The 22,441-nt window shown below is 46.5% G+C and overlaps 1 protein-coding gene across 8 annotated transcripts in view; it reads left to right on the forward strand.

Moving 5' to 3' along the window:
- IKBKG (inhibitor of nuclear factor kappa B kinase regulatory subunit gamma) overlaps nucleotides 1-22,441 on the forward strand; it is a 1,113,418-nt gene that overhangs the window by 183,851 nt on the left and 907,126 nt on the right. For all 8 annotated transcript variants that reach the window (XM_069645292.1, XM_069645287.1, XM_069645293.1 and 5 more), the window contains exon 2: nucleotides 5,819-6,020. In XM_069645292.1, the coding sequence (XP_069501393.1) occupies nucleotides 5,837-6,020 (184 nt within the window). In that variant the 5' untranslated portion in view covers nucleotides 5,819-5,836. The remainder of the gene's footprint in view (nucleotides 1-5,818; nucleotides 6,021-22,441) is intronic.

Genomic DNA, 22,441 nt, shown 5'->3' on the forward strand with positions numbered 1-22,441 from the left:
GATTTTCAGCTCGCGCCCAGATGAGGCCCACAAGTCGCACTGGAAGTATAAGGGTCTATTGTTTTTTGACCTTGAGACAGGGACCATGACGAAAGAACTACATTTGAAGGGGGTGCGCAATAACGTAAGAGACGATAAGGCAGAAAATTCAGAAACTAGACCGAGTTTCATTTTAGTTCAGTATACGAAAAATCGTTGTCAAGAGCACGGTCCGTTTTAAAGACTGCATTACGAAGAGACACAATGGAAATTTCAAATATAATGTAAGTAAATCTTTACACGCTTTTATACCGGAATGAAGATTTAATGAATGGATGCATGAATAAATGAATGAATGAAGAGCTAGGAAAAGCAAGGAAAACGTGTTCATAGTGGGCACATGGGCATGCAGGTCCACTGGTCTCACCGATCTCGGTCCTTGGCCCAGCCACTTTTCCCTGCACTGCCTACCTGCACTACGGGACTGTCTCTGTATCCTACAGCCCCTTCTCCCGGCATTTACCTTGCACTTGCCACTAGCTGGACCTATTATTTCATTTGTATTCAACTAACCATGTACAGCACTTTTACCCCCCCACCCCCCTTCCCCATGCGCGATCAGAAAGACACCTGGCCTAGTAGGATCGTTGTCTGTCTGCCTTTGTTCCCCACCTGCCTCGTCGCGCCTTGAAACACTTGAGTATAGGCGCGTTACAAATGCCATATCATATATCATATCATTCCTCACGCATGTAGACTAACTGTCGTTTATCATTGTGTGTTGGCCTCGATTTATTTCGTTACTTTTCGCATTGATTTTAGAGCCGAACATACTCCATTGAACTATCCTTGCAAGCAAATAGTTTCTGATCAGCTGTAATAAATAAAATGAGTAATATTAATGAAGATCGGCTGGCGAGACTAATTATAATTTTTTTGTTTTCATAACAGGTATTTGCTCCCCTTCTGCTACTGCCATCGGTTTGAGACACCAGCCGATGCCTTTTACAGTAGACACCTGCAGCCTCGTGTGAACAACTGGAGCACACTGACAATTTTATGGGACGATCGCCAAGGGCCCACATGCCCTTACGCTGTACTAGTGGCTAGAAGCAACATATCGACCTTTACGATGGACTAGTGCCTAGTTGATGGAACAGCCTTGCGGTTCACCGTGCTTCCAAAGTGCTTCTTTTAACGAAAAGCAACACCCTGTGTACCATGGCGGATACAGATAAAAGAAAATAAATGGCTTTCGGAGTTCATATGGCAATTGCTGAATATTCTCTAAACATTTAATGTCAAATAAATGTACTTTACCAAATGTACCGTGTTGCTGTTTGATTTTAAAGTACAGTTTCATATTCCGAATTGTGGCGCGCTGTGTTGTGAGATGGTCTGTGTTGGTTTCCGGGTTCTGTGTGGAGTCGCGTAGAAGACTGGGCGCGTTTGCCTACGCAGCACAGTAACGTCACGGAGAGAGGCGGGGAATATGAATGTTTGGATAATGTCAGGCTCAGGGGTGGGGGAATTGATTTAGTGCCGCAGAAGCAGGTCAGCCAGGGCGATGCGGCAAGTGATAGGATTATCACAAAATGGCGGCTCCCTGGTGCCTGTTTTGGCGTGCGTTTAATGGACGAAAACTCGGGTAAGGTCCATAGGAAAGTTTTCTAAAATCAAGCCACTTAGGCTTAAAAAAACATGGCCGACCCGTAGGTACAATAAAAATTTTTACTAGACCATGCCTTTAAATTAATTCCGTCACATGTCTGTTGATTCTGCCATACCACTCAGTTGTACAATGCTGATCTATTAGTAAAGCCACATTGATGTGCTTCAATAGATCGACAATGAGATAGGAAGATACTGTGGCCGGTCGGACGAAGGAGTCGGACACATAAAGGACATTCTGAATGATCTTTAATGAAATTATAGAATAAAGCCTATCTTTCCCTATTGCTAGAGTGAATACCCTGCCTATCTAAAGGTACTCGGCAGTTGTCAGGAAGTCCAAAGTAAAAATGTCCTCCATCCCAAACTAACTCTACCTGACCCTACCTCTATCTATCTATATATATATATATATATATATATATATATATATATATAACTAAATTAAATGGGACAATAGAATGTCTTTCTTCCCCTGGTCTTTCCTTCTCTACTGATAGTCTCTTTATATACAAGTTTCTCCTTGGTACAGATATTTCTTAACATAATCTTCTTGGATAGTCTCTTTGATCAACTGTTGTAGCCCTTACAAAATACTCTGAGGTTTTGTGCTTTCTCTGTGGTATTGTACTTAGAATATCTTTCCTTCAGATATGTTCTCACACTTTTTTCTAAACTCGCAGCCTATTCAGTCTTCTTATTCAGGCTTTCCTAATTTGGGTTTGTCTTGATCCGTTTTTAGACCTTCCTTGTCATGGATTCTCATTCTGAGGTTTGTCTCCTCTTTTTGATCTTGTTTACTTGACAATCTTATTTCCTGGCTCTCATTATGTGACTCTATGTTGGGCTTTCTCTTCAAATCTGAACCCATAGGGTGTCTTCCCTTCTTCCATAGGTCCTTGTTTACATTCTCTGTTTGTTCCCCAGATAGTTAGACCCCTCTTTTGTAGGTTTTTCACGTCTCTTATTAACTGATCTTTCTAGAGACAAATCGTCCTCATGACTGGGACGAGTTTCTCTCTTCGTATAATATCAGTCTTCCTCAACCAGGATATTTGCTACTGCCTTTCTTGGGTTTTCACCATTCCAATTATAGTCTTAGGTTTAATGTCTCATCCTTGGGACTGGGACGAGTTTCTTCATACATAAAATGATGCACCAGTGGCCTCCCATTACCTCTCTGAATGCAGGGGAAGGTTGCAGGGTTTGGCTCTCGCTTGGGCGATGCTCTTTGGTATTTGGTTCTTGCTCCTCACTCTTGCCGGCGTCCCGTTCTCAGCTTCTCATTGGGTTGCTGCTGTACACCGGCGCTGGCGATAAGTAGCTGTTCATGCTTCCACCAACAGTGGTGTCTGCGTCATTGTAAGGGGGTCCTGCCCACCATGCTGTAAATGTGGTCACGCCACCACCGGGTACGTACTTCCTCTCGTCCTCTTCACAATGACTTTCTCGCTGTTGGATACGCCGGTTCTCCAGCGTTTCGCACTAGCGGTCTTTGTTTTCTTGATAGTCGCAGGTTCTGCATCCTGTATCGGCTCTGCCTCCAGTAGGCGTGATGATGTCGGGGGGCTTCCCCTGCGTACAATATTCTCCTTCTTCCGAATCGCCCCAGTTAAATGCACACCTTTCCGTAAAGAGATCTCCTTTTTCATATCGGTTTCTTGTAGCATTGCCTTCAGCCAAATGTAAAGATGCCACATTGTTCCTTATAGCAGACAGTCCCATATATGCTCCTATGGTAGTTGGTCTAGGGAGTTCTTGAAAGGAATGGGAGTCCTTGTCCCCAGAGGGGGAGTCTCTCCCAGTGAGGTCCCACTTGCCTCAACTCCCTAGGGAGGCTCCCCCTTGAGGTAAAGGGACAAATACCGGTGATTCGTCACAATACTCAGTTGCAGTACATTCTACTGATCTGGGCTTAATTTATGTCGGACATGTTGTTACGTGCATGTTTCCGGCTCACACAAAATTGAGAGGTTGTAAGACTTGTTGCCAACTAACACATTTAACTGCAGATACATGAAGCACCCTTGAGTGCCAGCTCCCTACATGAATAATGAATTTTAATTGATGCACATGTGTTGGGAAATCCTCTGGTGTTGTACTGGACATCCCTGAAAAGTAAGTCCCGTCAGTTGGGTGGGCATCAAATCCGCCAGCTTTGATTGAATTCTAGGTCTTTGCTGTTGGTAGTCGCACTTCTACTTGAGATTGGATTGACAGTGCTGCATGTGTGTTCGGTGTGTTTTAGGTACGAGCAGTGTGCATCAGTTATTAATTATGGTGCGATATTCAGAGCAGAAGGGACCAATTGACGTGCAGTAAAAAGCGCTTCTATGCACACTTCATTGAGCTGAGGAAAGGTCAAACCAGATATGTTAGGGGAAAGTCGCTGCACAGACAATGGTGCCGAGGGGCACTGATCAATGTCAATGTCCTGTTGGTAAAGGTTTTTCTGATTTGTGGGTAAAAAAAGGCAATCTAGCCAGGATGGTTGACTGCACGTAGGAGTAGTACCCCCAAGAGCGTGTGGTATAACTTCCTGTGATGCCATCAGGGTCATTGATCATGTGATGTCACTTCCTGTGATGTAACTGGGATACAACTAAAGGTCATGTCAAACACTTGTGTATAGGCGCGTTATAAATGCCATATCATATCATATCATGTTACTTCCACTACCACATTGGTTTTGGTTAATCAACACCACTGCTTGCAAGGCCAATTGAGTACTCATTAATTACTTAATAATTAGACAAATTGTCTACATCACTAAGTCACAGCAGTCCTGTGGCGCAAGTGCTGTTTGCAAAAATATGTTTTTGATTGTTCCACATTCTGCTACTGCCACAGAAAACCCATTTGCTACATTGTGTAGTGTTCTAGTGGGAATTCATAGTGTTCTGGGGATATCATTTTTATCAAGTCGCTCTGCATTCATTTATCGTGAAAGAGTATACGTTTCTTGTACCCCGACATGTTTTTGTTCTGCGCTGTAAGTGCTTTTTTATGTTGCCTTTCATACCATGTTCCATACATGCCCCTGTCTTCTGGATGTTTAACTGTCTTAATCATTTAATGCTGTTGGGGCAATTCCCACTCACGGGCTGGAGGGAAACCAGCATGGCTTGAGAGAGATGTGCAAAGCTTTGTTTTGAATATGATATACTCTGAGCTGCAAAGACATGACTGTTTAAAGTGAAACACAGAACCTGTAATGTAGCTCTCGCCATCTCCCTCTCCCCCTCTTCACTCTCTCTCCCTTTTTCACTCTCCACCCCACCACCAACCCCCACCACAGCCCACCCAGTCAGTCCTGCTCATTCCACCTGGATTTCAGGTCCTGTCTAGAAGTTTGCTTTTATTTCAGTGCTTGATTGAATATTGTTCTTGCCCTACATAGAGTTCCAGTTCAGCACTCATCTGGACATTGTGTTTGCTTAAGAGGTTTCCTCTTCCTGGTTTGAGTTTATTTTTGTGCATATAATATATTTTTCTAGTGCTGGTTTCAAACTTGCTCTTAGGATGTTCCCTTTTTTCACAAGATACTTATCTTTGTAGGATTTTGGAGCACCTTCTTATTCTTATGTTGGGCCTGATTGGATTTTGTATTTACTCCAGACTGTGCTTTCTCAAACATATCATCGATGTATCTCCAAATCTTTTAGTAACGCAAGATCCATAATGTTCTGACCCATCCACATCCATTTTCAACATTAAGCTGGTTGCAACTTCTTATGAATCCACTATACCCTTTCTAAGTGACTGCGTTACAACGTTCTTCTGTTAACGCCATTGGGAATTGGGATTCATAACCGTGTTCTAGTGGTCCTTTCTTGCAAATTTCTTTTAGGGCTGGTTGGATCGTGTACTTTAGCTCATCTACCTTCTCTCCTGTTTTGTGCCTTTGAAATTAGAAGAACATCATACAAAGCAAGAGGATGATCAACAGAGCTTAGATGAATCTTGTATTTTTCTCTCACATTTTAGAGCTTGGTTGTTTCTTTTGCTGGCTCTAAACATTCTCTTCTAATCCAGTGCTTGGTTGGAGCCCCCACCTGCTCTTTACGTTCCCTCTGTCATTTATGGGCCTTGTTGGATTATGGGCGCGCTCATCTCCAATACTTGTTTGAATTTTCTACTTGCCTATACTGTCTCTCCTTCATTTCAGCACTTGATGGGGCCTTAAATGAATGGTATCGGGAAGAGACTGAGTCCTGAAATGGTGCAGCCAAGTGGGAGCCCAGGCAGTGACTTTGATGCAACTGGTGGAGCGTCATCCTTGACGAGAGCTGCGATGCTGCATCTTCCATCAGAACTGGTCAATCATGAGGCCTTCCAACGTGTTTTGGTGGAAAACCAGGATCTCAAAGGTACTCTAACACACTATATAAGCGTATCTCCTGACTCATCTCAGTATGCACCAGTCTTCCTTCTGTCTATGATCCTATGCACTAAGATGTTATGATAGTAATTTTCCTTTCTCTTGCTTCACTCTCACATGATCACAGATGTAATGCTAGCACCATTTTGCTTTTTTATAATTTTTCCCACTCGCTAACTGGAATTTGCACACCATTCTCCAGCAGCACTGGGAAAATCTAATTCCTTACCCATATTTTAACACTACAAATGCAGGCTTTCCTCATGCTAGCAACTCCTTCTATGTTGCCACGGAGTCATTTACCATTTCAATGCCTTTTATTTCAACTTAATTGCTGTGCTTTTCTTCCATTTCTCCCAGCCACCATTAAGCTGCATGCAGACTTGATGTCACAATCTCCATTCACTTCCAAACATTGGTCTGCCCACTTCTTTTTCCATAGTAAGTGCCCAGTCACACCATCTTCTCTGTTGAGGAACACCCCTCAACTCCTCTTGCAGAAAGATGTACAAGTGTAGAGAAGATAGCAAATCACTGGCAAACTAGGTAAGATGGAGCAGTGATTTTAGTGCAGACATGACCTGGCAATGAGGGTGCAAAAAAGATAGAGGGGAGGTGGGAAAAGTAGATTGGGATGGTGAGGAGCGGAAAGGGTTGGGTACAAAGAGCAAGTCAAAAGATTTAGGTAGAGGACGTAGTGAGGAGGAATGGTTTATTTTAATAGCTTGAGATTGTTTGAGGGGCAACTTGATGAGCAGTAGGTCAAAATCGAAACATGGCCAGGGAACTGGATAGGCATTAAAAAAGAGGGGTAGTGGAGACAAGGTAACATAGAGAGCTGTAAAAACTAGTAAAATGAGGATGCAGAGGAGGTAAGTAGAAATGGGGAAGTAGCAGAAGGAGGCGGGAGTTGCAAAGAGGAGGGGTGGTGTAGTAGAGAAGGGGCAGCCTAATAAAGAATTTCTTTTGACATAGATGAAATAGTGTATCGCAGGGATTTAGAATAGTAGAGAAGATGGTCGTACAAAGCGGATGATGGTAGTATATGAAAGGGGATATAGAAAGGAGGGGAGTTTTACAAAAGCGAGGAGCACAGAGAAAAACGTAGCAAAGCAGGAGCATAGAGAATGACCGGGTTAGATGAGGAAAAAGGGCACATGCAGAGATAAGATGGATTAAAAGGTTGGCTTAGGGGGGCGTGTCAAAGATGGCGGCAAAGTGGGACTGTCTTTGCCAAGCTCTGGGGCTGCAACATTAGGTGCACTGGTCTCCGCTGGCCCTTTGGCATCGCAAGCCAGTGAAATAAAGGGAAATGACTCTTGAACGCAGCGATGGGGCCAGGTTAGAGCAGGGAGCCGTTTGCCCCTGGTGATGGGCTGAAACAGCTCGGATGACAGCACTGAGCCTGGCGCCGCTCCGGCCCGAGGCAGAGAGCGCTGATGATGTGAGCACTGCATTGGTAGACTGAAATAACGTGAGTCAGCGCTTCCTCCGCGGCTCGCCCGCACATGTTCGTTGGCCCAGGCGACAAGAGTGTTTTGATTTTGCTTGGCCATATGGGGAGAACCTTAGACTTGGGTCTTCCCCTGACCCTGACAAAACAAGTTGTTGGACTCATGAAATCACTCTTAGACCCTTAGTTATGGTAAAAATGTAAATGGCTTGTTATAGGCACTTTATTCACTCCTTATATACGAACACATCATACACAAAATAAACATATGGTTAGTTATACATAAACCTAGAAAAAGAGAGCATCAACATTATCAATGTAGCAGAAGACACCTTCATCTTGGCCTCTACCAAACTGCTTAGTCCTAGAGCAGGTAGGCAACGAGATCACTCGTAATAACGAGGTCTGGAGCAGAGTGTCCCCCCTCTCAGCGAGACTGCATCACCCAGGGGTCCAGATTCTAATTGCTGACCACAGAGGAAAAAAACCTCTTCTCTTTATGGGGTCATGTCCCGCCCTTTTCAGTAATGACTGCCCTCGGCCGAAGAGCAGATCACAAGTAGAAGTGGCAAAGAGTGGAAAAAAAACAGTCAGAAGTGGAAAAACCCAGCTTACCTCTCCTCGCAATCATTCCCAGAATCCTGTATCACTGCACCTGCGGAGCGCTCCGACTCCCTCTCAGGCTCGTCCTTCAGCAGACAATACAACAACTATCTTCCACAGTAAGTTCACGCAGCAGCAATATTTATGTGACCTTGCCTTTCCTTCACTGCGAAAATACACGTTTATTCTTGCTGAGCCCACGTAGACGCAGGCTTTCATTATGGTGATGGGAGATGAGTGTCCAAGATGGCTGCGCACTGGCGCCGTGTTGTTTTAACTCGCATTTCGCATAAGCATTACACTCCACCCCTTGGACAATCAACTACCGTAACCCGACGGGCGAGAAGGAGGTAACCAAAACCGTCGGACCATTCTCCATAAATTCAGAAGAGACGAAGCACACCAACAAAAACCAATTACTACAGCAGAAACACCAAAAATACAAATCGGAGCAGAATGCAGTGCTTCAGGAATCCATGCAAATAATTCCTCCCACCAATTCCTGTCTCGATCTTGTGTTACTCGGGCTACTACATCATTCAATCCCTTGATATGCTTTTCAATAGACCGGCAATGGTCTCCCAAATCAAAACACATTCCTTCCATCGTTTCACATCCTAAATTATGTTTTAAAAACAAATAATCTATAGCTGCTCTGTTTTATAAAATAGCTTTCCTAAAATTTCTATTATCCAACAACAATTCAGTCAAAGCTTGCGAGGTCTCATTAAACCGTTTAAGTACCAAGCAGGCTAATTTAATAATGGTTTTATATCCCCCAGCTGCTAAAGAGCAAATCCCAAAAATGGAAATGGCTAATGCTAACACTTCAGTCTCAGAAATCAAATGAACTTCAGAATTGCGGTCATGTGATAGGGCGGTATAAGAAGCAGCACGCGTAAATCACCTAACTGTAGGTTGCAAAGGCAACATCATTAAACCAAGACGTACCAAAGCACAGGGGCCACCTGAAATATTAGGAATGTATAATAATAATAACAATTATTATTATTATTATACATTCCTGCTAATATTTTAGTAAATGAGTAATTGAGTATGAATAATTAAAGTTCCCACAGGAAAATAACCAACCTGGAGGAGGTTTTGCCTGGTTCAGGTGACTAGCAGTTGAAACAGTAAAGTTGCATAACATATTATTTGATACATCAACACAAACACCTATGGATCTTGTACATAGCGCTGCTCAAAATCGGTCCTCTTTCCATCCTTGTCTAAATTTAGCTGTTGACATTTTCCAATATAGGATGGATCACAAGTCATTTGATAAGACATCCGCGGGAGCAATGTCATGGGTCATGATGTGGGTCATGTTTCTCCATTTGTGGTTAGTGTCCGCCCAAATCATACAATATTCATAAACAGGAAAGGAATTTCTGACATCTGAAGACTCAACCAAGGAATCATTATGCAAGACCCCGAATAACTCTTTCAAGATCGGGGCAGGCGTTGGAATAGCCACAAGGCATGTGGAAATCAGATTTGCAGAACGGTGCACTTCCACCAAACAGAAATGTGAGACGTTCAGAACTTGCCGGGCTAAATAGACCCATATGTTCTCAGGTTGTCTGACAAGGGCTGAATAGCCGTGATGTGAAAAGGATGTAGAACCTCCAGAAGGGGGCAAAAGTAAGGCACTATGTCACTGTCCCCGCCGTTTCCTCAATCCGCCACAATAAACTGCAACAGACGCATCATCCGGCGCCAAACTGAGTGGCAGGTATATCAGTTTTCATCCATATCCCCGAATCCAGCTGGAGAATAGAGACATCTGCCACATCCTCCGACATGTCCCCGGACCCTCCCAAAGACACTCCACCGTGCCTCACACAGGCACTCAGCATACTCTGGATCTAAAACATCAGAATTCAGAAACAAGATATCGGTGAAGTACATCACTCACGCAAGTAACATTTGTCAGCGGGATATGAGTCCATGTTCTTTTCCCTGGTTCCATTACAAGAATTACTCGATCTTCCCCGGCTGCAATTACATCTGACGGAACAGGCTGACAATTAGGTTTTTCGACCCATACTTTGGCACCTGGAATCATTACATCTGATGAGCCAAACCCCTTGTCCCACGAATAGTTAATACCATGGGTGGCTCTCCTTTCTTTACCATGGATAACTTTACAGGTACTAATATCAGTTGGGCCACTCGATTCCCCCTTATGTATCGGCAGCATATTCTCATCACTGTTAATGAGGATGACCTTAATCGCGCCTTGATAATCTGCATCCACAATCCCTCCTAACACTTGAATGTCTTTTTTTTTTGATCAAACACTTTTATTGATTTTATTGCATAATACACAAAAAAGAACAATGACCCTGAAGGGGTCCAGCAAACAAGAACATCACAAAAGAAAATAAGGTCCATCTTTCAACAACGTAAGGTTATGTTAACAATTACTTGTACACTCTTGCATTTCAGTTACGTTCTGGCCACAGGCCTGTGTCGTACAAAAGTCTTATTGTGCGTTCTCCCACTTTTCCCAGATTTTCCCCGCTTTCCCAGGACATCCTCTGGCCGCATATACTCTTCGCTCCATCGCAATGCATGCATCTACATCATCTATCCATTGTGCATGCTCAGGGGTTACATCCGAACCCCATAGCTTGGCAATGTTGCACTTGATCAGTGCCGTGGTGGTTGCAAACAGTAGCTTATCAGTGCGAGACATCTCACCCTCGTCCTCGACACCCAGCAACATCAATTTCGGATCTTTGGGCACGGTCCGACCCAGTACCTTAGTAAGTGTGTCTCAGCAGCGTTGCCAGTATAGCGTGATGCGCGGACAGCCCCATATAATGTGGAAAAAGGTTCCCTCTTCCTGGTGGCAGCGCAGGCAGTTCGGGTCTGTGGTTTTACCCCATCGGTACAATGCGACCCTTGGATAGTAAACTCTATGCCGGATTTTGAGCTGGACAAGGCGTAATCTGGACGAAATGGCGGTTTCTCTCGGATACATTAGGATTGTTATCCAGTCTTCAGGCAGTATTTCTCCCAGAAATACTGCCTGAAGGGGAAGTCCCTTTCCCATTTAGACTTTAGACTCGATAGCTCCGGTGTGGCAAACGAGGTGAGAACATTATACATCACCAAGGTGATTTTGGCGTCTATGCTATCTAGGACCAGGTTCCTCTCTATGGGGGTGCAGTCTGCCATGTCACGCAGGTCAGGCAAGTACCGCTGTAGGGCATGACTTAATTGCATATGCCGGTATCGGTCAGTGACAGGGAGGTTGAACTCCTCCACCAACCCCTCAAATGGCACAATTCCCCCGTCCCGAATCACATCCCTCACTTTTGTTATTCCCGCAGTTATCCAGTTCCGCCATTTTGGGAGCCTGTCCAGCTCAGGGATGTGTTTATTTACCCACAGTGGCTGCACCGGTGTGGTTTTCGATTCCCAGTTTATATGTTTATGCGCCTCTGCCCAGATTAATGCCCGGTGAGCAGCCATTGTTTTGGTAGTGTTGATATTAGTTTTCTGGTATAGGGACTCTAGTGGGTTATGCTCGCTCCATCCAGGGTATAAGATTTAATATGAGGTAGCGAGGGGTTGCCGTGTAATAGGTTGTTTATTACTGCCATCTGACTCGCCCAATAGTACGTCTGTATAAGCGGCAATCCTATGCCTCCCTCCCAGATGGAACGCTGGAGGATGTGGAGCGCTATTCTCGGGTGTCCATTGTTCCACAGGAGTTTCCGGAGGATTCTGTCGATTTTGTGAAACTCCCGTCTGGTGATGTGTAACGGGGCATTTTGGAGTATGTACAGGAATCTAGGTAGTGCCATCATCTTAAATAGTGCTGCTCTCCCCAGTAGGGTCAGTGGCAGGGCGTTCCAGTGTTTGACGTCCTCTGCAAAGCGGTTTATGATTGGGTGGAGATTTTTTCCTACGTAATCGTTTAAGTTCGTTGTTATTTGAACCCCCAGGTAGCGAAACTGGTCAACTTCTATACGAAAGGGGCAATTCTGTATCCCTACGCTACCCATCTCTCTCAATGGAAACAATGTGGATTTCGACCAGTTTACCTTCAAACCACTAAAGGATTTGTATTCCTTCAGTAAGCGTATCACTGCAGGACAAGAGGTTATGGGTTCTGATAGATACAGGAGCAGGTCGTCTGCATATAGTGAGACCTTATCCTCCCAATCATCTGTCCACCGGAAGCCCTTCCGCTTTTGTGATTCTCTTAACAGAATCGCCAACGGCTCTATGGCAAGCGCAAAAAGCATTGCAGACAAGGGGCAGCCCTGTCGTGTCCCCTTGCCCAATCTAAATGGCTGCGAGAGCCACCCATTTACTCTGGTCATGGCCTCTGGGGACTTGTATAGCAACTGCACCCATCCCAGGAATTGGTCACCGAAACCCATTCGACGCATTATTTCCCACAGTGCTGGCCAGTGCACCGAGTCGAAGGTCTTTTCCCAGGGTGTAATTGTGACATGGCCAACCCTAGTTCCTCTTCAGTAATGGTTGCCTCCCGTAGATCTCTCTGTGTGCCCGTTAGGCTAGGAAGGGTGATCCCATTTAACACGGAGAGGTTAGTGGGGGCTTCCGGTGACCCATAGAGCGTTGCATAGTAAGCTGCGAAGCCTTCTGCAATATCCTGATCTGTCCACAGCGGTTCCGAATTGTCGGGTTTGATCATCCTGGCCTATTTGTGCCCTTCATCCCTGCGCTCCAGCCAGGCTAACATTTTACCCGCCTTATCTCGTGGTGTGCGCATGTTTAGCGTTGTCTAGGGCTACATTGTGCATTTTTATTTGGGCAAGGACCAGTGCTCGGTTCGTTTCAGGCAGATCTCGCGCCAGATGTGCGCGCTCTGTACGTTCCACCTGTTCTTCAGCCTCTTTTACTTTTTGCATTTGAGCTTTTTTGTGCGCCGTTGTCCAGGAGATAATCTCTCCCCGCAATACCGGCTTATACGCTTCCCATAACAATCCTGGGTTATCAATTGACCCTGCGTTTAGTTCAAAGTAATTGGTTGTGGTTTCTTGAATACGTTCTACAAGCTCCGGGAAGCCTAAGTAATAGTTGTTAAGGCGCCATGAAGGTGGAGGGATTGGCCTTGACGTTGATAGTTCTATTAGTAGGGGCGAGTGGTCAGAGATGCCACGCGGGAGTAGGGTGGCGTTAAGTACTCTATGCACCTCTGTGGTTTGAACGAAAAAATAGTCCAGTATAGAGAGGGATGCATGGACGCCCGAGTGGAATGAGTATTCTCGATTCTCGGGGTGAAGGTCACGCCATACATCCCTCAGTCCCAGTGCTGATGTGAAGGTGGCTAGCCTTGTGTGCGTGTCGGGATTCCTGCCCCTTAGGTGTGTACGGTCCATACCCAGGTTCATAACATCATTAAAATCGCCACCAAGAATTAGTGTGTCTGAGGAGTCCTGTACTATCAGGGGAGTTATCTCTTCTATGAGATTTGGCAACAGCGCGGGTGGTGTGTAAACAGCTAGTATTGTTATGGTTTGATTCCAAAGGGTTCCTGTCATATGCACGAATCTGCCTCCTGTGACACACTGGAAAGTGTGAGCGGCAGCTTCTTATGGATCAGTATGAGGACCCCTCTGGAGCCTGAGGTAAAACCCGAGTGCAGTGCTGTGCGATAGTTACCACGTTTAAATAGGTTGCATGTGGTGCCCGCCAGGTGTGTTTCTGTGAGCAACGCCACATCCGGCACTTGCCTGTTTAACGCTTGGGTGACCAGTCTGCGTTTTATCCCACTACCCAACCCATTGACATTCCATGTCAGGAGACGTAATGATTTTGTATCAGATCTAGCATTCGTCATCTGGTTGGGGGGCGGGTTACTGTTGGGCAGTATATGTAGGATTCCGGGAAGAAGCACGGTCTGTTGTTTCGCCGTGTGATGCGGGTTCGTAGGAGTGAATATTTAGTGTTGTCGGACCATACATGAACAAAAATAAAGACAAAACTCAGAGCAAGAATAAGAACTCCCCCTCCCCCCCAACTCCATCCCTCGTTCCCCTGGAGGCATCTACTGCCTCGGTAGTGTTACCTAACCCCCCTCCCTATACTCCCACCCAACCTGGAGTATCTGTCGCCCGAAATTTGAACAGAACAAGTAAACCTTAACTAAGCCACCCTCAGTGGCACATGAACTTTGTAAATTTCACAGCACCTGTCCGTGGTGCTGTCGCGGACTTCTTTAGTTTTAGTCTTAGCTCGTGGGGTGGGTGGCTGTTCGGCCACTGGCCTGGTTGTATTCCGTGTGTAGATTGGCGTGGGGGGTGAGAGATTTGTGGTGCTCCTAGGTTTAGTAGCTTTGGCTTTCTGCCCAAAACTGCACCCATTTCATATTTCTTCCCGCAGCGGATTTCCTGGTTGTGGCCGCTGCTGTTGGCCCTGTTCTGGCGGACGTTCTGGGCGAGGACTATTGCGTCTATCCCTCCTTCTTCCCTCCGTGTTCCAGTCCCCTTCTATGTGCAGTTCGGCCCAGTTCCACTCCTCTCTGGGGTCGGTGAAGTGCACGGTCGTGCCCCCATGGAATATCTTGAGTTGGGCAGGGAAGAGCAGTCCATATTTGACACCCATTGATTGTAAACGTTTCTTGAGCGGGTCAAATGACTGTCGTGCTTTCTGTACCTCCCTGGTGAAATCGGGGAAGGCGGCTATTTTGGATCCGTTGAATGTGACCGTGCCCTTCGATCTTGCCAGTTGGAGTACCCTGTCCCTATCTCTATAGTTAAAAAATTTGGAAATTACTGTGCGTGGTGGAGCTCCTGGTGTCACTTTGCCAGCTGGGATGCGGTGGGCCCATTCGATAGAGAAGAATTTAGAGAATGCCTCTCCGTCATAGATATTCGGCAACCAGTCCTCAAGGAAGAGTTCCATACATTCCCCTTCGGCTTTTTCCGGCAGGCCGATTATGAGGATATTATTGCGCCGGGATCTACCCTCGCTATCGTCTACTCTTGCTTCCAGGGTCTTTATCCGTGCTAGCACACTCGCCACTTGCCGATTTACACCTCGCAGGCCATCCTCGGTTTCAGAGATTCGTGTCTCTGCCTCTCCCGTGCGGGAGGTCAGCTTTTGCAGATCATGGCGTAGCAGGGACACGTCTGCACCAATACTGTCCATCTTCTTTTCCATCGAGGTCCTGGAGTTGGTGATGGCGCTCATGATATCTCTTAGAGAAATATTGTCCACATGATCCGGTTCGACCGACGGTGGCCTCTCTGGTGAGCGGGGTGCTGGCATAGCTGCATACTGCTCGATCCTGATTTGTGTGGATGTTTTCCTGGGCTTCTCCTTACCCATTCTCTGCTTGTTGTGGTACTGTTGCAGTATGCTGATGTCTGGTCCCGGAGGAGGGGGGTCCGGCAGGTGCTGGGGGTAGGCACTATTGGTAAGTTATTGATGGTGGTGCCAGGCACGTTGCGACCGGCGGGTATTTATGCTTGTGCTAGCTTTACAGTTCCCTTGTCCAAACAATGTCTATTAGCCACACTTTCAGCAGCTCTGGGGGCCAAGACGGTGTGGGTGCGTGATATGCGAATCGGTCACCGCTTTATAGCACCCACCGGGGCCCTGTGGTTCTGTCCCCTGGTAGCGGCCACACGCACTGGGCTGCACGCCGCTGTGGGGGCGCCTGTTGTGTCCCAGAAATGAGAGGGGGTTCACAGCCCAAGTTGTCAGCAGGCGCCGGTAGGGATCGCAGCTCCGTCTGGAGGTCCTTCGCCCATGGGGGGAGGGGAGGCGATTCGCTAGAGCTCTCTATCCCACCTTCCCCACTCCTTACCACATCGCTGGATGTTCCAGGATCGAGTTGCGGGTCCACGCCTCCGGTTGTAGGGGGCGCGCTAGTCGGATCACCCGCCGGTGCGCCGTGTGTCTTCTTCCGCGCCAACACTGACACGCCAAGCATGCCGCTCCGGGCCCTCTTCAGGCCCTCGGTTCGAAGGGGTTCTCGCGCAGGCAGAGGCGTTCGCCAGGCGGGCTGGACCTGCGATCGCTGCACCGCCCCGCCGCCGCGGTCAGGATATTGACTGCAGAGCCAGGTGGAGCTGTTCCCGGCGTGCGCCGGCCGCCGGCCGACAGTGCGCGATCGCAGTTATGGCGGCCATCTTCGGCTCCACGCTTGTCACGGTTCCTGCAACTTCCTCTCGATCTGGACGGCGATTCCTTTTACGGATTTGCGTCGGAGCACCGCGATTCGGTGCATGAGAGTCTTACACACCGCTGGAGTATTTCAGGGTTCAGCTCGGATATATATTTTAGCAGGATTTCTGCAGGATAAGGCCAGTGGCGCGGGAGCAGCAGGGGCTCACGTCCTCATCGGATGGCTGCTGGCCACGCCCCCAACACTTGAATGTCTTTTATTGCTAATACAGATCTAGGGGCAATTAATTCCATATGTGCAGACGGAATTTGTACCCCAATTCCTGTATCAATTACAGCAATACCTCTTGGTTCAAGACGAATATCTTCCCTTGTATGCAAATCCACCCCAGCAGACTCGGGAGTGGCACGGTAAGGAGCTAACGCAGCAGGAGATATTTCCCAATATAACAGAGTTTCTATTGCTCTGTTTGGTCTGATTTGTAAGGCTGTCATTAACATTCGCATCAAAGGAGTTTCACCGCTCGCAATGGGACGGTTATTCAAGATTTGAACAGCGTCTAGTACACGTTCTCGCCATCCTTTCAAGGTACCATCGTCTGTCTTGCACAATTGCGCTTTCAACAATCCATTCATTCTCTCAATCCCGAAGCTTCAGAGTGATATGGGACATGAAAGATCAATTTGATTCCTTTTTCCGGACAATAATCCAGAAGCACCTTTCCCTTAAAGTGGGACCCATTGTCACTTTGGATTTGTATGGGGATAGCATAATATACAGCCACAATTATTTATTCGTGTTCAATTGGGTAGCTCTTTTACATGGCAACACCATTAAGTAACCAGAACGTATCCACAATAGTGCACGCATATTGACATCCCCTATTAGTGGGCATAGGACCGAAATAATCGATCTGCCAAATCTGTCCAGGTAATTTACCTCGCTTCAATGTACCATGAAATATGTGTGGAATAGATCTCTACTCTGATGTTGACACATATGACATTGTAGGATTATTGTTTTTACAATTTCTAACGGAATGCTGATTCCCCCGTCTTGTGCCCACCCGATAGTAGCCTTCTCTACGAGATGTCCACTCTTCTGGTGGGACCATTTTGCAATCACTTCCAAATCATTGTCCTCAGCCCTTGCGTCCATGATTGCAATTTTTGCATGTTCGTCTGCAACAGAATTGAACCACCGTTCTAATGAGTCTGTTGAGCAATGTGCATCTACATGGTATACAGTCACAGTGGTATGCATTAGCATCTCGGCAATGTCTTGCCACAATTCTTTTCCCCATACTTCTTTAGCATGAATCTTCCATCCATTATTTTGCCAAGTCAGCGGCCATACCACCAACCCATTTGCAACGGTCCATGAATCTGTATAAATATGACAACTTCCAGGCATCTCTTGCTTTAATGCCCGATACACGACATATAGCTCAGCGAACTGGCTACTCTTCCCTATCCCAGAGGTGGTTAGTACCTTTTACAATTTGGAATTGTACGCTACTGCTTTCCAATGTCACTCGATTCTCACATATTGGGCTGAACCATCAGTAAACCATGCATGCTCAACTTGTTCACTTGATATTTCTACATATGGGATCCCCCATTTAACTGGAGATTCATCAATAAGCATATCTCTCTCTGGCTCAGGCTCTACTAGCGGGACTCCCGCTACTTGCTCATGTAATTTTGCCACACCACCCTTCCCCGTCTTGCCACGATCTTGAATGTACCATTACATTTGATGATACTAGCCTCTTGTGCATGCTCAATTCGGTGTGTTTTAGGGAAGCTTAGTACCCATTGCATAATTGGAATTTCAGGCCGGATCAATACATCATGACCCACCGTCATCTGTTCCATATCTGAGTGCCCAGTAGCATGCTGGTAGTTGTTTCTCAAAGGGAGTATATCTGTCACCAGCATCTGGCAAAGCTCTACTCCACAATCCTAAGGGCACCCTTTTTCTGTCCTGTTTCTGCCATATGCTCCAGTTGGCATAGGCATCCTGTACTGATGCATTTAACTCCACCTCCCCGTCCCTCAATGGCCATAAATCAAGCACTTTCTGAATGGTGTCTTTGCCCAATTGGAATGCTCTTTCTTGCTCTTCACCCCATTCAAAATTGTATTTCTCACGTGTCACTTTGTAAAGGGCGCCAAAATCAGTCCCAAATGTGGTATGTGCTGTCTCCAGAATTCAAACAGCCCAATAAACTGTTGCGCTTGTTTCTTAGTTCTTGGAGTTAAAAACTAGAGGATTGTTTGTTTGGCTTTCGGCACCATCTCACGGTGCCCATTATGCCATTGTATTCCTAGAAAAATCAGTCTCTGCCGGACCTTGGATTGTGGTGTCATTAATCTCCCACCCCTCCTTCCGTAAACCATCTGTGATAAGGTTTAGGTGTATTTGCACACTATTCTCATCCTTACCTTGGATTAATATATCATTGAATTGAATTGATATTGTATTTCTATCACGCTCGTACACAAGTGTTTCAGAGCGCGACAAGGCAAGGGAGGGGAACAGGGGAGAACAAAACGATCTTACTAGGCCCAGTGACATTGAGAACGCGCAAGTGCATGGGAGGGGGGGGACAAGTGCATGGAAGGGCGGAGAAGTGGGAAGTGCGGAACAAAGGAGAAACAGATAAATAATAATACATAAATAAATAATAAAGGCAACAAACAGTGTTAGTGCAGCCAGCAAGTGGCAAGTGCTGGGTTTAAGGCAACAGACAGGGTAGGTCTGATAAGTGCAGGAAGAAAAGGGGGGCTGTATGGGTACAGATAGGGACCCCAGTGCAAGCTGTGGCCCGGAGGCAGCGCAGGAGGGCGGCAGGGTGAGCAGGTACCTGGGCCGGAGGACAGAGGGTGGCCAGGTGCACGGTGCCAAGAGAGAACAGATCAGCAGGGGAGAGGGGGAGCGAGGGCAGAAGCAAAGAGGAAGGTATTGAGGTGCTTCCGGAACTGGAGATGGTTCTCCAAGTTTTAGAGTGGCAGGGAGGCTGTTCCAGAGAGAGGCCACAGCCGTAGACAGAGATCTACCCCCAGTTCCTTTCTTTGAAAAACGACACCCTGAGGGATTTAGAGGTAGAGGAGCGAAGAGCTCGAGAGGGGAGGTATTTACGGAGGGATAGCTGAAGGTATTTTGGACCTATGCCCCAGAAAGCCTTGTGGATAATGCAGAGGATTTTGAATTTAATCCTTACATCCACTGGGAGCCAATGGAGAGATATCGGAGCTGGAGAGATACGATCCCAGGGCTTGAGGCCAAGGACAAGTCTCGCAGTCCTGTTCTGGATTAGTTGCAGAGGGCAGAGAGTAGAGGCAGGTAGATTTAGAAAGAGGCTGTTACAATAGTCCAAACTAGAGAGAACCAGAGCTTGGGAGACAGTGACCTTCTGGGGGAAGGAGAGGAAAGGCAGAGTACCTCATCAGAGATGTGGGTAGAAAAGGAAAGTGTGGAGTCAAAGATGACCCTGAGGTTCTTAGCCTCGCAGGTGGGGGTAGGAGGGCCAGGGGAGGCCGGCCAGAGAGTGAGGGGAAAGGATGGTGAAGGTGTGCTGATGAGGCGGAACTCCGTCTTGCTGGCATTCAGACCAAGATCATTGGCGGCACACCAATCTTGAATGGCAGTTAGGCAGTCAGAGATGAGAGAGGGAGAAGAGGTGGCCGAGGGCAGCCTGAAAATGAGTTGTCGTCAGCGTAACACTGGAATTTTGAGCAGAAGATGGTAATGCAGTGGCCGAGAGTTGCCATGTATTGGTTGAAAAGCCAGGGTGAGAGGTTAGATCCCAGGGGAACACCACAGCTAGAGAGGAAGAAAGATGATAGGAAGGACCCCAGTTGGACCTGGGAGGGTCGATCAGAGATGAGAGGTCAGCCAGGCCAGAGCCTGATCAGTGATACCCAGGTTATCACGGAGACGGTTCGGCAGGATGGTATGGTTGACAGTGTCAAAGGCAGAAGAGAGATCGAGTAGGATGAGGACAGAGGGAATTTTAGAGTCAAGGTTGGAGAGTCATCAATGTAATGCACAATTTGTACATGCGGTTTGCACAGAAATGTGTTCAAGTGTTCTGCCACCAACTGGTGACAGATTGTCAGACTATGCATGTAGCCCATTGGTAAACGTTGAAACGTATATTGCCTCCCATTCCAAGAAAATGCGAACTGTTCCTGACATTCATCAGCAATAGGTACAGTTAAAAAGGCATTAGCCAAGTCCATCACTGCATACCAAGTTCCCTCAAATTTCTGTACATTTTCTACCAAGGTTACTGCATCCATTACTGCCGGTACTAGCGCAGGAGTGTGTTTATCCAACTTGCTATAATCAACAGTCATTCTGTAGCTACCGTCTGGTTTTTTGACGGGCCAGATCGGATTGTTCCAAGCCGTGGTTACTGGACGTAACACTCCGGCTTCAACATACCCTTTGATGGTTTCTGAAATGTACTTCTGCCCCCCCACCCCCTAGGAATTCGATATTGTTTCACGGACACTCTTTTAGTGGCTGTTGGAACCTGCACTGGGGGCATCTTCAATTGTCCAACAATAACGGTTGTACAAGTGAAAGCACTCACCCCGAACTGATAAAGTTTACCTCCTAATCCGAGGGTCAACCCTTCTCAAATATCAAATCTAATAATATATTCGGGAAGGGGAACAATTAATACTTGATATGTCTCTTTTCAAGTGACCAATTTTCATATCAATTTTCGTTTGGACTGCAGAGGTCTCTTTGCCCCCTAGTCCAATGATCATAAAATGTCTTCCCTTAAATCTTGAAGTATTTCCATGTATCAATGAGGCCTCCTCCCCAGTATCAATTAAGGCTCGAACCTTTTGTGTATTTCCTGATTGCCAAAATAATTTCACTTTTACATGAGGCCGTCTGTCTACCTTAACGTGGGCTGTTGTTTCCAGAGATTGAACCTTATCCTATTCGTATTTGGAGTGCGTGTATTTGGATTCCTTTTCCACCATTGCACTCACCATCTTCCTTAAGTCTGCATAGGTTGGCTGGGAGGGCACGGACCTATTGGGAGACTCATCGTCTCCCCCCTCTGGAGGTGGTCCAAAAGGATCCTCCTCCTTCTTCAGCTTATGTACTTCCTGCCATTTCACTTGTTTGTAACGCTCCTTCCCATCTAGGCCCTGTTTTTTATACAGTTGATCCATTTCCCGCGTTTCAATCCCATCAATATCTTCCCGCAGCACTCCATCTTTCAGTAAAGCTAGAAACATATTGCATAGCCTCTTTCAGTGTGTACCATTTTTTTCCCTCGATCGGCCAATCTGACGTAATCTGGTACTTGTGATTACACCCCTGGGCCGCTAACTGTAAGAGAGACATTTGGCCCTCGTTCCCGTTACCATCACAAGGAGGGCCTGCATGTAGGGTCTCTTTTATCTGGACTTCCCGTGTTAGGGGTAGGAACCTAGCGGAATCCGGCGCATCTACCAGGAGACACGCTGCTCCTCCGTCCAATAATCTGACCATTCAGGCTAGTAAAGAGTTGCTGGCCCTCTGTTTCAATCAGTAAATTATTTCCCCAATCTCCTGTTGTGAGTAATCCTCAAGTGCGGTCATATCCACCACTCCTCCTCCCGGATTCATTGGTTGATGACCCATCCTCCTACGTACTACAGGTTTAACAGTTACCTCTTTACGGCCAGGTTCCGGCTTGGGTACAACCTCTGGCTCTGAACCACTTTCAGTACTAGTTCTATCGAATACATTTCCATCCCACTGATCGGCGTCCCAATCCATTCCTGCAGAAGCAATCACAGTTGCTACCTTACGAGAGTTTACCCTTCCTTGTCTTTTCCGATATTTGTAGCGAACAACCCACACCGCAGCTCGCTCGGCTACTGCTTGATATTTGTCTGCCTTATGGTGATACAATTTATTTTTTTTATTTTTATTTTTTTTTTACTTTTTTTATTCAGGAGATCCCTGATAAATGTATCGAAAGCTTCAGTGCTTTTCTAGTTTAGCGAACGTCGCTTTTCTACATTTCGTGCTTCCCAGGTGTGCTATGTTTTTGACTTCCGCGTGACAGATGACAGATCTGGGATCATCAAGACTTTGCCTCTGTCCCTATAGTCTGGACTCTCTTGATTTTCTGCGTGGGTGAGGTTCTGTCGCCGATCTGTCTGAAAGTTGCCTCAATTAGATTCACCATTGCCACCGACCACCTAGTGGATTC

This window comes from Ambystoma mexicanum, chromosome 2p (assembly GCF_040938575.1).
Source record: "Ambystoma mexicanum isolate Mex_15411 chromosome 2p, UKY_AmexF1_1, whole genome shotgun sequence".
Taxonomy (NCBI): domain Eukaryota; kingdom Metazoa; phylum Chordata; class Amphibia; order Caudata; family Ambystomatidae; genus Ambystoma; species Ambystoma mexicanum.